We start from the raw sequence: 15,694 nt of genomic DNA on the forward strand, positions 1-15,694 counted from the left end.
ACCGGACGCGCGGAGAGGCTGCTGATCCAGAAACCCAAGGGGGCCGGGGCAGCGGCGTTCCCAGACCCGCAAACTCCTTCCGCCCCGTTCCGGGCCGGCCGCAGCCCATGGAGCGCCCCCGCCCCACTCCGTGGCTCGTGCTCCGCAGCCTGACCGAGCCGCCAAGCTACCAGCGGGCCGTCCCGCCGGGGGTGGGGACCGGGCGGGGCGGGGCTGTCCGGGGGGCGGGGCGGGGCGGCCCTGGTGGCGCTGGGACTTGTAGGCCCGGCCCCGCCGCCACTGGGACGCAGCGCGCGCCGACCCTGTCCTGGCCCGCCCTGGCGACGCGACGGCTAGGGACAGCCTCGGAGAGGCGCTGTGCGTCACAGAAGGGGAAACTGAGGCCCGACGAAGGGACCCAGCTGGCCCTAGGTCGCGCTACGGGGCACTGGCTGCCTTCCGTGGCCTCTAGGGGGCAAGTGAAGGTCACACTTGAATCCAAGTTTTTAAAGGACGCTTCGAGGGGCCTTTGGCTGGTCGGGAGCTTTCCCTGTCTGCTTTGTGCCCTCGTCGACTCACCCAACGAACGTTTCCCGGGGGCCTTCTGCTTGCCAGGCCCTGCAGCTTGAGCAAAGCACCCAAGGTCCCCGTTGTCGGGGAGCCCGACTAGCAGGGGAGAGACCCTTGAACAAGCAGGCGCGTGTGCGCGGCGCTCCAGGACTTTCCGGACTTGGGGCTTCATTCCCAGTGTGCAGGGGCTGGCGCAGGGCGGGAGGAAAGGACACACTTAACCGGCAGCGGTGGAGAATGGGTCCGGGGTAGGGGAGCGGCTTCTAGACGGTTCCCCTCAGCCTGGAGCTGAGCGGCTGGGGCAGAGAAGGTGCTGCATAGACGCCGGGAAGATGGAGCAGAGCGGCTGGTGAACTAACTCTCTGCTTGCCTCGCCGCCCCCTCAGCGCGTGGCGTGCCCTCCCAGTCCTCGCGGGCCCCTCCTGTGTCCCACCGTGCCAGAGAAGGGCACGCGGTTGGCGCCAGGAGTGCCCCCGCCGGTACCGAAGGTCACAACACCGGTGTCTGGAGACGGGGCGGGCTCAAGGCCCCAGACCCGACTCCGCGAGGGGGTGTGTGAGACGCGGGTGGGGGAGGGGCGGGATGCTGCCACGTGGCGGTTCCCAGGGCGGGAAGCTCAGAAAGGCCCGGTGATTGGTTTAACGCTCAACCGTTGCCGATTTGAAAACCCCAACGCTTGAACAAGGGCTTCGCGTGTGCACTGGGCACTAGCCCGGCAATTCTTGGACAGGGACCCCCGGCACCAACCTAGCGCACTCACCCCCCAGGAAACCCCCACCATGGCAGCACCCTGACTTAGTTCCTTCCGGAGCCCGCATTGTACGTTCACTTGACGGATTATTGGTCTTATGCATAGGCGCCTCGTGGGCCAGGAGCGTGGTCCGTGCACGCCGCAGCCCTCGTGCCTCGCGTCCCGCGCGTGGGGGCCCTGATATACATTTGTCGGATTAATTATATTTACATATTGGTACACAGCAATCGCTTCGCCTTTCTAACAGGGCCCGTCACTGCTCCCCAAGAAGCCCTGGGTTAAATACTGACTCAACCGTTTCCTCTGTTCACCAGACGGCGCCCCAGAGGGCAAGGCTGGCCTGTCCGGTTCGGGCTGTGCCTATGCCTGGGGCCGGGCGCGCGCGGTGGCTGCCTAGGGCGGGAACGCTCGCCGGCTGCGACCCCAGCCGGGGACCGTGCGCCCGGGGCAGCGCGCGGCTGGGCGGGGCACGGACTACGCTTCCCGGCGGCCCCCGCGCGCCCGGGCCGGGGCGGGGCCGGATGGGGGCGGGGGCGGGGCCGGCTACAAAGCCCGTGGGCGGCGCCGGGGCGCAGAGTCCCCGCGGCGCCGGTCGGGAGCGCAACGCGGCGCAGCTCGGCGCACGGCGGGAGCGGCGTGCGAGTGGACGGGCCTGGTGGCTGGACGGGCGCCCCTCGCCGCGCCGCGCGCTCCCCGCCGCCCCCCGCGCGCGCAGCCCTGCGCGGCCCGGGTTCGCAGGCGGCGGGGCGCCCCCCATGCTGCTGCAGCCCGCGCCCTGCGCCCCCAGCGCGGGCTTCCCGCGGCCCCCGGCTGCCCCCGGCGGCGCCATGCACGGCTCGCAGAAGGACACCACGTTCACCAAGATCTTCGTGGGCGGCCTGCCCTACCACACCACCGACGCCTCGCTCAGGAAGTACTTCGAGGGCTTCGGGGACATCGAGGAGGCCGTGGTCATCACCGACCGCCAGACGGGCAAGTCCCGCGGCTACGGCTTCGTAAGTGGCCCCGCGCCCGGGCCCGCACCCCGCCCCCGCCTTATCGCCGCCCGGGGCGCCGAGTCAACTCGGGCACCCGCCCCGCCGGCCCGCAGCCGCCCTCCGCCGGGCGCGCGCACCTGCTGCGTCTTTGGCCCTCGCGGCCGTCCGGCCTCCGCCGCCCCGCCGCTCCCCGTCCCCGCGGTGTAGGAGGGAGACCCGCCGTGCTCAGCGAGGACTCCTAAGTTTGTGAGGAGGTTTGGGGGCCAGATGGCCACGCTTGGGATTTCCGGGAGCAGCAAGCGGGCGGGCGAGGGGCAAAGGCTCCACCCAGGGGTGCTTTGGGGCCCGTTGGCCCTTCCCCCATGTTTTCAACAATCTCAGCCACCCCGAATAAATATCAACTTATGTAAAATCCGCGTGAAGACACATTTTCTACTTCCCTTTCAAGAACAGTGTGCCACACTCCTGGAAGGAAATTCTGGGCCCTCCCTGGTGGGCAGGCCAGGCTGGGCCCCCACTGTTGTTTGGGGTTTGTTTTTTTTTTTTCTCATCTCCCCAGGGGATTGTTTTTGTTTTTTGAAGGCAACATTTCGCAGCACTTGAACTTTGAGAGTAGGAGCTGGAATCCAGGAGATGTCTTTGTGGGAGGTCCCTGGGCTGGGGTCAGAGGGGCCTCCACCCAAGGACCCTGGGTGACAAGCACCCTTGGAGGAGGGGGAGAAGGGAGGGTCCAGTGCTAGGGCAGAGTCCTCTACCTCTCTCTTTCTCTCCCCTGGTCCCGCTAGGGAAGCTCCTGAAGTGTCTGTGCTCCTACAGGTGACCATGGCCGACCGGGCAGCAGCTGAGAGGGCGTGCAAGGACCCCAATCCCATCATTGACGGCCGCAAGGCCAATGTGAACCTAGCATATCTGGGCGCCAAGCCTCGGAGCCTCCAGACAGGTGAGAGCTTGTGCTTTCCTTCCTTGGCTCTTCTCAGTTTCTATATTCGGCCTTAGTATCCGTTGGGTGGAAAAAGGCCCCGCCACCCCCAGGAGTGGCAGTCAGCTATCATGGGCCTGCAGAGCCGTCACAGGACAGTCGTCCGCCTGAGTGGGTGCTAGACCTCTTCCCAGCAGCGTGTGGCCCGTGGGACAGGGTGGGGAGGGTATATCAGCTGTCCTGGAGGAAGGGAGGGAGGATCACCCCAGGCCTGGAGATTGGGAGCATCGATACCAGGAGGCTGCTGCCACCTGGGTCCCTTGGCCCACTTTGGCTGGGTGCTTTGGGGTTCACCAAGGGGGTGGCGTAGCAGGGGAGAAGAAACTGATTATCCTTTTTGACTGGAGATGTGTGGCCTTTGGAGTTCTCCTTCCTCGAGTTTGGGCCCCTGGGGACATTGTCCCTGCAGTGAGGCCGGGTCCCTGACCATTCTCTTGTTTTAGGCTTTGCCCTCGGTGTGCAGCAGCTACACCCCACCTTGATCCAGCGGACTTATGGGTGAGTGGCCGTGGCTGGCTTGGGGTGGGCGGTCCTTGGGCTGCTGGTTCTCAGTGGCCGGGGAGGACAGTTTTCAGAAACAAGGTTGCATTTACCGTGGGAGAACGAGAAGGCAGCATGCATTTCTCAGGCCTCATAGAGGCCACACCACAGAGGGGGGAGCCGAGCCTTGGGGCCTGCCTGCCTGCCCGAGTGCAGACCCTGTCCCCCTTACGAATTGTGTGGCCTTGGGCAGCTGACACAGCCATCTGTGCCTCAGTTTTTTCACTTCTAAGATGGGGGTGGTAGCAGCACATCTGAGTTCCATGAGTTGGGGGGCTCAGGATGGGCCTGGAACAGGTAGGCACTCTGGAAGCATGTGCCGACGCTCTTAGAACTGGTGGGCTAGGCTCTTTCCTGGGCACCCCTGACCCGCTCCAGTGCCGGGCAGACGGTGGCAGTAGGTCACTGCCAGCCAGGGTCCGATGTTTGTGAACTGCTGCAGGTAAGGTGTGATCAGGGCCACATGTCTTGGGTCTGAGTGGCCCAGGCTGTGGGCCTTTGTCTGACTCACTGTGGAGCAGCGTGTTTCATCATTCTCTGTCCTAAAAACCTTCCACCTCCCTGCCTGTGGTTTTAAACATCTAAGGCCTGGCAGCTGTTTAGAGGAGACACATACTTCAGGGACACAAGGGACCCTGCCACACAGTCTGCTTTCCCAGCATTGTGGGTTGTTTGCCCCAGTGCAGGGAGTGGGTTGGTGGGATCAGAGTTGGTGGGGAGGGCAGGTCTAAGACAGGACACCCCGTTCAGAACGTTATCACCTCTTGAGCTCTCGGAGTCCAAATTCCGGCCTCCAGATTTTGTGCCTCCAATTGAGTGTGTGTGCCTGTGTGCACGTGCACACGCTAACTCTGGAGGGCTACACAGCTTGCGGAGTGACATGGCCCACTGGGGCAGTGTGGACAGAGGCTCCCATGGAACAGGGTTGGGACCTGGCTCATGGGCTGATGAGCAGATCAGTCAGGTCTCCCGGGAGGAGCTGGCACGCCTGCTCTTTTGGTGCACTTGCCCTGAGGGCTAACTCAGAGTTGCACGATGGCTCCCTTGAGGTTGGCGGACGTGCGTGTGCTCAGCAGCAGCAGGAGCCGCTGGCCGTGGGGTTGGGACGTGGCCTGTTTGGGTGGCCAGGCAGCTCAGCTCAGCTCCCCTCCGGACGTCTCTGTCCTGGGAGGGAGCGTGGAGGGCGTTGGGGGCTGATGGCTCGGAGCATCCTTCTCAGCCTGGGGTCTGTTTCATAAACGTCTCAGAAGGTGTTTGGGGACACCCCAGCCTTCGTGCCGTCACCACAGGTTCTTCCCCTGGGATTCAGGCCGCATGAGGAGGTTGTTACTCATTTTTCATTGTCCTGGCTCTGTCCCCCAGGTGCACACCAGGTACCCAGGGGCAAGGGCTGGGGTCCGGCCTTTGCCTCGAGATGAGGGGAGACCTTCAAGTGCGTGCAGCTCTGTCCCTCCTACAGCGTGACGAGGCTGTCCCCACCATCGCCATCAGGGTCTGGGCTTGCTCTGATCCATTTCAGCAGCATGTGGCACTCTAGCAACCGCCAGTGCTTGGCCTTCGGAGCCTGCAGGCCTGGGTTCAAATCCGGACTTTGCCACTTACCAGCGCCATCCCTCCTGGCAAGTGGCGTCCTCCGTAGTTTCCCCGAGAATGGGAATAACCGCTTGAAACAGCATGCGACACGTGGGCTGGGTGCTCTGTGCTCCCCATGCGCCGCCTCCTGGCCTCGCGACAGGCCTCTGAGGTTGGGACTGATACTCCCACTTTATAGGTGGGGAAACTGAGAGCAAAGAAAGGTGAACAACCTGTCCAGGGGAGCGAGGCAGGAAGCGTCCAGGAGGAGATTTGCACCCTGCTCTCAGCCGCTGGGCCCTTGGCGAGGAGGGTAGGAAGGGCCCGACCTTTTTTCCCTGGTCATCCTGGAGTCCCATGAGCGCCACCTGGCCGAGAGGAGTCAGGGGCCAGTCACAGATACTGCTGCTGTTTGTGCCGACTTCAGGCGACGGTGTTTCGTAACTAAATCCACTGGCTGGCCGTTTAATACCTGTGATGAGAAAGAGGCCACAAGCTCTGTTTGTTGGTTGCCAAGGGGTGGAGACCCAAACAGGGGCAGGGGGTCAGAGGGACAGTCCATTCTTCGTTTCCCGTGAGTGTCGAACTGAAGCCTCTGAGAATTGTGCCACATCCCACCCCTGCCCGGGCATTACTGAGGTCCAGGGTGGCAGGAGGGCCCCTGGGTGTAGCCCTGGAGAGGCGACTGGGGCCAGGTTGCCTGGGTCAGCTGTCTGCCCCCAGCTCCCGCCTGGCCAGGCTGCAGAGTTGGGCCGTCAGCGTCCCTTTTGTCTTTGCAAACAATCAGGCCCCAGGAGCGCAGCCGGGCCTGACTCAGCGGTCAGTTTTGTCAGCCTCGGGCTGGCAGCGAGGCCAGGCCTGCCGTTGGCTGAGGGCGTGGTGGGAGCTGGGAAGCTGAGGGCTGTCCACCGGTTAACCCCTCTCCTGCCTGGCTGAACTCTTCCAGACTGTCTGGCCCCGGCCACAGGCCTTGGAAAGTTCTAAAGATTCCACAGCTTTCAGGCAAGACCACAGCGAAAGCTTTGCACGTCTGGGTCGTGAACGTCAGCTTAGAAAGATTCACCAAGGAGCTGCTTTGACATCTGCTTGGATTTCCCTGCCTGTGTGTTTGTGTTTTTCTTAAGTTGGACAGGATCTTTCAGGACCTGACTGAGCCTGGCATTTCTGTCACCTAACTGTATCTGTGGGGAGGGGCGGGGCCCAGGGTTTGGGAAGCCTTCCTCTCCGCGTGGCGAGTGCGAGGTAATCACGGAAGCAGACCCGTGTGGCCATGGACTGCCAGCCGAGCGTCTCTGCCAGCGAGTGGAGCACAGGGTTTTGGAGAGGGTTCGGGTTCAGGCAGTGTTGATCTGGCCTGGAAGGGCCTCCTAGTGTTGGAGGTGTCTGTCGACCCTGGGCCTGGCTGCACTTGGCCTGTCAGTGGGTCAGCTGTTGCTGTGTGTGCAGGTCCCTCTCCTTGTTCTTAAGAAGCTTGCTGTGGGCCGATGGGACCAGGCCCTGGGGTCCGAGACAACAGGACAGGGTCTCGGGGCTGCATGTCAGGCATGCTGTGTGCTGGAGCAAGGGCTCATGCCCATCTGTGTCGTGGGGACGGTGACAGCGCCTCCCCCACAGGCCCAACCTGAGGACTGTGGGAGCTCCCAGGCGCGGAGCCCGTGGGCCTGGAAGTCCGTGAGGCATCTCCCGCTGCAGGGCTGGTGACTGTGTGCAAAACCAAGGCCAGAGCGATGGAGAGGCTCGGCCTGAGCTCGCACATCCGGGGGCAGGGGCCTGAGTTGGGGGCTCCGAGGCCCTTGTCCCTTCCATGAGGATCCAGTGCCTCCCTCTGGCCACGTGGCAGCTCTTGGATGAATCAGGGCATGAGAGCCCGGAGACTGACAGTGGCAGGACCCTCCCAGGCATGTGCATGGTCAGCTCAGTATGTAGTTCCAGGGACGCCTGCATCCTCCACGTAAAGGCCCCTGGTGCCCACGCTGAGACACGCTGCCCTTGACACCACCAGGCCATGGGTGTGTGTGTGTCCAGGGGCCTGAGCAGGGTGCCCCGGTCCCCGGGGCGAGAGGAGGGTCCAGGGAAGGAGATGTTGGGAGACGTGTGTCTCCCTGGGAGCGTGGAACGCGCCAAGCTGGGAGAATGTACAGAGCTGCCCCCAGAAACGTTCCTTCCTCAAGTGTCTATTGAGCGCCTGCTGTATGCCAGGCCCTGTGCCTGGGATGCTTTGCATAAGACACAGCCCTCAGGATGCTCACGTTCTGTCTGTGCGCCGTGGGCCGAGCTGTGACGAGTACAGTTGAACAGGAAGCTGGCCAAGGGGGTGCCTTTGTAGAGACCACACAGTCCTGTGTCTCAAGTGTGGTTGGTGGTGGGTGGATGCGTCTGTGTGTGTGGCAAAGTATCACAGAACTGCACACAACGTACGACAAAGGAAGACGGGACCCGACGGAGGCCTGGACGTCATTCATAGCACTGTGGCCACGTGTGTTTCCTGGTTTTGATAATGTGCTTGGTCACAGGAGATGTCGCCCTTGGGGGACAGTGGGGGAAGGGTACAGGGGACCTCCTTGTGATGTTTTTGCAACTTCTTGGGAGTCTGTTATTATTTTATAATTCAAAGTGGGAAAGTAAAGCCAGGGAAGGGGCTTGCAGGAGGTGGTGGTGTGCATACATGTGTGTGTGTGCACGTGTGTGTGCTCGTGTGCACGTGTGTTGGGGGAAGGCCCCTCTGAGGAGTGAGGAAGTTGGGACCTGTGGGCACCTGGGGGGCGTGATCTGGGCCCAAGAGCAGCAGGTGAGGCGCACATAGGGTGAGGTCAGAGGCCATGGGGGCCGGGGGAGGCTGGAGGCCCCCGATGGCAGCGTTGTGTTTTCTCCCTTGGAGTGTCTCTTGCGGTGGCCCTGCCCGCCCCCCACCGTGGCTTCCTGTTTGGCAGCTTGTCTAGAGCGAGGCGTGGGCTGGCGCCGTGGCCCTCCTGTTGGGCGGGCAGCCGTGCTGCACCTGTTGTTTGTCCGTGGCGCTGTAACAGGAACCAGCCTTGGCGGTTGTTGGGTTCCTCTCCGAGGACGAGTCCCTCGCCCAGGCCCCGCTCTCCCTGGCAGGATCCCCTTCTGCTGGACCTGGGCAGCCTCTTCTGGAAGCCTCAGGCTAAGAGGCCAGGGCCTGACCACAGACAGAGGCCAAGACACAGGGCTGACCTTTCCTCGTCCAGCTTCAGTTTCCCCGCCTGCCCTGTGGACGCGGTGGGTGCCCTGCAGGGTGCTGCGGCATCCGGACCTTTCTCCCAGCCCCTCCTGTGTGGGCGGAAGGAGGGAGGCATCACTTCACCCGACAGATACTTGCTTTGTGCCAAGCTAACCCCATCCCACCTCATAATCCCAGCACCTCCCACAGCGAGGTGGTGACGAGGGGGGACAGACCAGAGGGGCAACAGTTGTGCCTCAGGTGACCACGAGAGCTGCTGAGCAGGGAGGTGGGGTGGGGTCGGGCCCAGCGGGGTGGCCTTGGGAGGGACCCTGGTGCCCCAGGGGAGCGCTGAGGCCTTGCTGTGGGTTTGGGGTCCTGGCAGGCTGAGTGGAGGAGGGATGGTTCGACTTGCTTCTCTGTTTTCAGAGCATTTCTGTTTCCGGCCGCGGGGCGACCTGGCCTGCCGAAGCCGGCCTGCAGGGTGGGGGCCTTAGGGGCTGCCCGGTAATCCAGGCGCAGCAGCCCTGGGAGACGTGCGATTCTGGATGCGTATTTTAAAGAATTTGTGAAGAAAAGAGGAGTTCAGGAAGATTCCAGAGCTTTGGGACTGAGAACACGAGGGTCGGATCGGCCGTGACTGTTGCGGAGTGCAGTTCTGGGGAGAAGGGCAGGAGTTGGGGTTGGGACGAGTTCAGGCGGAGATGCTGTCCCGGGGCCGGGCGGTGTCCGCAGTCAGAGCCCCCACCTGCTTCCTGTGGCCGCCTGCCCCCAGTCTTGCCCACCTCGTCTGCAGGGCCCTAGAAAACCTGAATGTCCCCCCAGGGCCTGGCCCTCCCCGCATGGGGCTGGGGCCCCCGCGCCCAGCCAGGCTGCCGGCAGCTGCACATCTGTCTCCGGCTCGGTGGGCAAGGCCCCTGGAGAGCAGAAAAAGTGAAATGGGCTCATTTGCCTTTTTCATTATTATTCTCAGAAGTGCCTTTGTATTCAGAAAATGAGTCCTGCTGGGCTGTGGCCAGTCATTTCTCACTGAGAGTTTTGCTTTGAGTCGGGGGCAGCGTGTTTGTCTCCCGGGCGCCGTCTGTCTGCCTCTCGCTGGCAACTCGCTGAGCACTGGGTGGTTCTTAGCAACCGGAGCTCCCCGTCTTTTCTGGGCAGCCTGGCAGGCCGTGAACAACCTTAGTTCACATGTGGGGAAACTGAGGCCAGGTGATTGTCCCTGTGACAGGCACGGCCAGGACCTGGATCCCTGGGTCTCTGGGCCCTGCGGACTGCAGGGCACTGTGCTGGGGTGGCCGCTGCCTTGGAAGGGAGCGACAGTGGAGAAGCGTGCAGAAACTTCCCAGCAGCACGGCCCATCTGGGCTCCTTGGGTGCTTGCGGCCAGACCCCCGTGGCGACAGCAGAGCGAGCCCCTGCACCCCTGTCACTGCCCAGCTCTGCCCATACTTATCTCCTGTGCACTGTACCCTCCCCACGGTGGGTCACCGATGAACTGTCATCCTAATGGGTCAGGATTTATTCCTTGCACGCACTTTTTCTAGCGGTGAAATACACATAACGTAAAATCCACTGTTTTAATGTGCACAATTCGGTGGCGTTAAGTGTCTTCTCAAAGTCCTGCAACCATCACTGTTACCTAATTTCAGAACTTTTTCATTGCCCTAGAAGGAAACCTGTTAGCAGTTACTCCCCTTTCTCCAGCCCCTGACAGCCTCTAATGCACGTGCCCCTTGTGGACAGTTCGTTTAAACAGACTCAACACAATATGTAGCCTTGCGAGTGGCTTCCTTCACTTAGTGTGATGTTTTCAGGGTTCATCCACGTAGCACGTGTGGGTGCCTCGTTCCTTTTCATGGCTGAATAATACTGTTTATGGATAGACCACATTCTGTTTACCCGTCTATCAGTCAGTGGTCATTTTGACTCCTGAGCACTGGGCAGTTCCAGCATCCTGAGCTCCCTGTCTTCTCAGGGCAGCCTGGCAGGCCCTGGGACATCCTTAGTTCACATATGGGGAAACCGAGGCCAGAGAGGCCAGATGGTTGTCCCTGTGACAGGCACAGCCAGGACCTGGATCCCTGGGTCTCTGTAGCAGAGTCAAGGGCCAACAGTGTTCCTGTATTTTTAACAACGCATGTGAACCGTTCTCGTGCAGATATTCAGGCTTGCGTGTGCCGCTCCCTCCAGCCCTTTCCCGGGCACTTGTGCCATGGCACCATAGAAACTGCAGCATCTCTTGGACCAATGAAAACGGCAGTTTCATACCGTTCAGCTTCACCTGTCCTTGGCCTGGGTATAAAAGGACTTTTTTTTTTTTTTTTGCATCAACAACATCACGTGCAAACAGTATCGTCAGCAGCCATGTCGCAGTTTTGCACACACAGCCTCGCAGCCTGCTGCATGCCGTCCCTGCCAGCAGCATGGTGGGGGAGGCGGGCACTGAGCGGGGGCCTCCTCCCTTCCTGAAGGGGTGTCGGGTCCTGTGGGTGCTGCTTGGGAGTGAGGGGTCCTCTTCAGTCCTGAGTGGGGCCAGCTGCAGGGAGGGTACACATGTCTTCAGTGGTCCTTGTGTTACCAAAATGCTCTACAAAAGGCTGCCCTGTTTCTGTCCTTGCTGCGAGTGGAGAGCCAGGGAGGGATGTCGTACCTTTCCTTTCGGGGCAGCTTCCCGTGACTAGGGGCAGGGCGAGGATCCCGGCTGTCTTACAGCTGTGGAAGGAAGCTGAGGTCCCAAGTCGCCCCATAGGCGGCCCTGGCCTGTGTAACCCACGCAGGCCGGGTGCCCAGGGAGCAGTGTGCTGTCCGGGCACGGTTGCTCTGCCCGACGTTCCACAGCATCTTCTGATGCCGCCAGGTGGGTGCTGCTATTGCAGACCCGCTGTGAGGCCCAGAGAGGCTCAGCTACTTGCCCAGGGCTGCCCAGCAGCTGGTTGGCAGAGCAGGCACACACCAGGGCAGCTGCCTTCGTGAGCCTCGGTTTCCCCTTCTGAGGCATGGATAAGTTTGTTCCCTGTGTTGGGTGTGCTGCGTGCACGGTGGCCAGCCTGCCGCAGGCCTACAGTAAGCGGTGCCTCTGTGCCGTGTTCCATGGCCGCCTGTGGGTGGGGCTGAGAGCGCAGGTCTGCCTCATGCGCCGTGGGCCCTGCGCGAGTCACCGGACCCATGTGTAAAATGAGCACAATGATGGGAGGACCCCCCGGTGGGGTGGACTAGAGCAGCCACCCTGCGAGAGGCGCCTTTCACCCTGGGCACGCGCTGGCGTCGCGCCTGTGTTTGCTCGGCAGAGACGGCTCCGACCGCGGGCTGGAGTCGCCGGCAGTGAAAGGTGAACGTCCCCTGACAAGTGACATGGGAGTTACAGAGACGGCTGTGGCAAATGAGTAAATTGTGCGGGTGTCACTTGGTGTCACTTAGTGGGTGCAAGCGTTGAGGTGAGCCGGGGTTGGGGGACGGGCTGGCTTCACAGACGAGCGACCTGGGCACTTGCTCAGGGCCCCGCACTTGGTTTCGTGCTCTGCTGTCACTGTCTTGAAGTTTTTAATCTTTTTAAACAGAGGTCTCTTGTTGTTATTTTTCCGCCGGGTCCCCGGATCACGTTGCTGTCCTGTGGGGCAGGTGGGCAGGGTGTACAGCTGGGAGCGGGTGGTGTGGGAGGCCTTGCTGAGCAAGGCCTTGCTGAGCGACGTGGCGGACGGGGGAGGCCTGGCAGCAGGAGCAGCCTGTGCAAAGGCCCCCGGTTGGGGCGTGTCTGCTGTGCAGGGCTGCAGCTCCCGTTCCAAGGTGGGGCCCAGCTGTGTGTCCCCCACTCTGTCTGCCGCCCGCCCCTGACGACTCTGCCTGGCCCCGCAGGTTGACTCCGCACTACATCTACCCACAAGCCATCGTCCAGCCCAGCGTGGTGATCCCGGCTACCCCCGTCCCGTCGCTGTCCTCGCCCTACATTGAGTACACGCCAGCCAGCCCGGCCTACGCCCAGTACCCGCCGGCCACCTACGACCAGTACCCGTATGCCGCCTCACCCGCCACAGCCGCCAGCTTCGTGGGCTACGGCTACCCCACCGCCATGCCCCAGGCCCTCTCGGCCGCAGCCCCCGCGGGCACCGCCTTCGTGCAGTACCAGGCGCCGCAGCTGCAGCCCGACAGGATGCAGTGAGGAGCGTTCCTGTCCCGGGGACCGTGGCAGCATCACCCACAACAGGCAGAGCCACCAGGCCACGACGGGCCCGCGGCCAGCCCGGCTGAGCTTTGGGTGCAGCCAGCACCTGTGCCCTGGGGAGATGGCTTCTCTTCAAATCTAGGTCCTGTCATGTCGCCAGGGAGGACTTTAAGAAGAAATTCCTCCTCGCACACGGCGACAGTATTCTTCCTGCACCTTTTCCTGCCCTTTGTCACACTCCGGGTGTCCTCAAGCTCGTCCCCACAGCACAGTCCCGGTGGGCCCATCCTAGACCCCAGCTGCGCTTTGGACTGTGCAGAAATTTTTTCCTGCACGGAGATGCCTTACTCCAGGGAAACCTGTGAGAGAAACTGATTGACTATTTATTGTCACTCGATCCGCACAAGCTGTGAGCCACAGTCGGGTGTGTGGGGCAAACACCTCCTCGTTGAATCCTCATTTTCTACCTTGTTGCACGGGGCGGCTTCCTCGAGGCCTGCCGGAGCGCCAGGCTCTGGCCAGAGATCCCTTCCAGTCGAAGCACTGCGACTTTTTCTTACTCTGTTTTGCTACTAAGATGATTTCAGAATTTCAGTCTATTTTTTCAGTGGAGACTGCCGCCACCAAGAATCCAAAACCTATTTTTGACTTTGAGCAATTTGCTTTTGTGGGTTCCACCCATGGAGACGATGACCGTGTCTCTGTAACGAAGTGTCTGCCGGCTGGCGGGCCGGGGGCCTCAGCGGGCTCGCGCCACTGGTCTCACCAGCTGCCAGGGCAGGCACAGCAAGTTGTCTCAGGGGTCGGGAGGGAGCGGGCCCCAGGCTTTCAGGCTGCTCAGGGTCTAGACCACGAGGGCTCCTGGCCTGCGGGTGGGGGACCCTCAGCCCTGCCCGCAGGGGGCTTCAGAGCACAGGGTCGGCCACCCCCACCCTCTTCCTCCTCCTGCCACCTGCTGAATACTGGCCCGAGACGTGCTCCTGCCTTCGTGGGAGTTGGTGGGGTTGGGGGCAACAAGTTCTAACAGCCGCGATGGCTCCTGCTGGGGGCCGCGGGGGAGGCGGGGGCAGCTGGGGGTTCCTTCAGACCTACCTCAGGGAGCGGGGCTCGGGGAGCGGAGCGTGCGGGCGCTCCTTGGCACGCCTGGTAGAGTCGAGGCCCAGAAAATAAAGGTAGCTAATATTATAATATTTTTATTAGAATTGTTCTGATTATAAAAATAAAACTTGTTTTCTTTAAAGAAATAGATGGTCTATAGTTTGCTCTCGAGTGGGAGCCTTGGGCCTCCCCCCACGGGCCCCCTGGCTGGGGAGCCCGGTTTCACAGTCGTCGAGTACCCACCCTGCGCTGGCCTCGGCTGGCCACTGAGCGTGGCCGCGGCGCTGGAGCGGCAGCCCCGTTGCCACCCACTGACGGGGGGAGGACTGGCGTCCCCACCGCGTCCGTCCAGGCAGCGTCTGCTGCGCTTAGGGCAGTTCTCAGAGCGGGGCCCTTGCAGCCTTGGCTGGGGGATGGGGCAGGCAGGGGGTAGTGATTGGAGGCTCCACCAGGACTCCATAGTGGAGTGGGGGGGCAGTTCCCCAAGAGAAAGGGGTGCCCCAGAAGCCCCTGAGCAAGGGCTGCTGAGCAGGTACGACGGTGGACGTCCAGGACAGCTGCCCCACGGTGCTGGCAGCCAGGTCAGGTGGGCAGAAGTGGCAAAGTCAAAAAGGGGTTCTTGGCCTGGGGTTAGATGGGCCCCCCACGCAGAGACTGTCCCAGCATCCCCCAGAACCCAGAGCTGGGGAAGTCGCGGGACTGCGGGAGGCGGTGATGTCGAGCGGATGCGCTGCTCCTGCCTTCTCTGCTTGCGCGCTCGGTTATTCGTTCCGAGGAATGTGGGCCGGGCCCCGCGCAAAGCCCTGGAGCTGGTCGCGAACAGACGCAGCCCACCCGCTAGGGTTGATGGTGTAGCGGGCGCGACGACGGACCAGCCCTGTGGGGAGACCATGCAGGGCAGCGGGCAGCGGCAGGCGTGGCGGCAGGGAAGGGCCCACAGGACGAGAAGGCTGGTGTGGCTGGGGAGGGGGCCGCGAGGGGAAGGTGGCAAGGGATGAGCTTAGGGAGGCCACGGGGCTGGAGCTGGGGAGATGGGCCCTGGGGACAACGGTGTGGAGCACGTGGTCTGCGGAGGGACAGCAGTTCACGGGGACGCCCGCTCCATTCCCCGCTCTCCAGGCAGGTGCCAGCCTGTCCTCGCCTGACCCCGCAGGGCAGAGCTTGGCCCACAGACAGAGGTGGTCAGTCCCATCGCCCTCACCGACCCACACAGCAGCCACGCCAGGGACTCGGAGCTGCCCTCCACTCCGCTCCCTCCCTCACCCCACGCTGGACTCAGCAGGTGCAGAAGATTCCGAGTTCTAAGCCTGTCTGGAATCCACCCCGTTCCCACTCCTCTGCCTGCCCCAGCCGTGGTCCAGGCACCACCCACCCTCTCGGCCGGACCTCACCATGGCCACCTGACTGCTTCTGCCGACTTCCTCCTGCAGCCCACGACCACGCGCAGCCAGGGCTCCCTGTGCACACAGGGAGGTCACACCTCCCCGACCTCAGCGCCTTCCGTGGCTCCCCATTGTCCTCGAAGATAAAGCCAAAGTTGTCACTGGGCCCCTGGGCCCCCTACCTGCCTCCTCACCCACTTGGCTCCAGCCACCCCAGCCTACCGCTGTTCCTCGGGCACAGCCACCTCAGGGCCTTTGCACTTGCTATTCCCACTGTCGGGAACCTCCAGCTGACCACCTTGTGCAACTTCCCTTCATCTTTGTCCTCATCTCTCCCCGTCCCACCCCCGTTGGAACATCAACTCCAAGAGGGCAGGGGCCGTCTGCCTTGTTTCCCGCTGAGCCCCTGCTGGTGCTGTGCCAGGTGCACAGCTGTGAAACTGAGGCCCGCTGCAAGCAGTCTGAACTTGATCCAGCCACCAGTGAGTGACAGTCAGAGATTTCCAGCAA

General features: G+C 62.3%; 1 protein-coding gene across 1 annotated transcript; it reads left to right on the forward strand.

Annotated features, from left to right (window-relative positions):
• The first annotated feature begins 1,953 nt into the window (after window positions 1-1,953).
• On the forward strand, window positions 1,954-13,854 carry RBM38 (RNA binding motif protein 38). Its single transcript, XM_012645844.1, has 4 exons — window positions 1,954-2,295; window positions 3,094-3,217; window positions 3,700-3,754; window positions 12,398-13,854. Exons 1-4 carry the CDS (start codon window positions 2,056-2,058, stop codon window positions 12,699-12,701), a joined length of 723 nt encoding a protein of 240 aa, XP_012501298.1. The 5' UTR covers window positions 1,954-2,055; the 3' UTR covers window positions 12,702-13,854.
• The last annotated feature ends 1,840 nt before the right edge of the window (window positions 13,855-15,694 follow it).

This window comes from Propithecus coquereli, unplaced genomic scaffold (genome assembly GCF_000956105.1).
Source record: "Propithecus coquereli isolate 6110/MARCELLA unplaced genomic scaffold, Pcoq_1.0 Scaffold237, whole genome shotgun sequence".
Classification (NCBI taxonomy): Eukaryota; Metazoa; Chordata; class Mammalia; order Primates; family Indriidae; genus Propithecus; species Propithecus coquereli.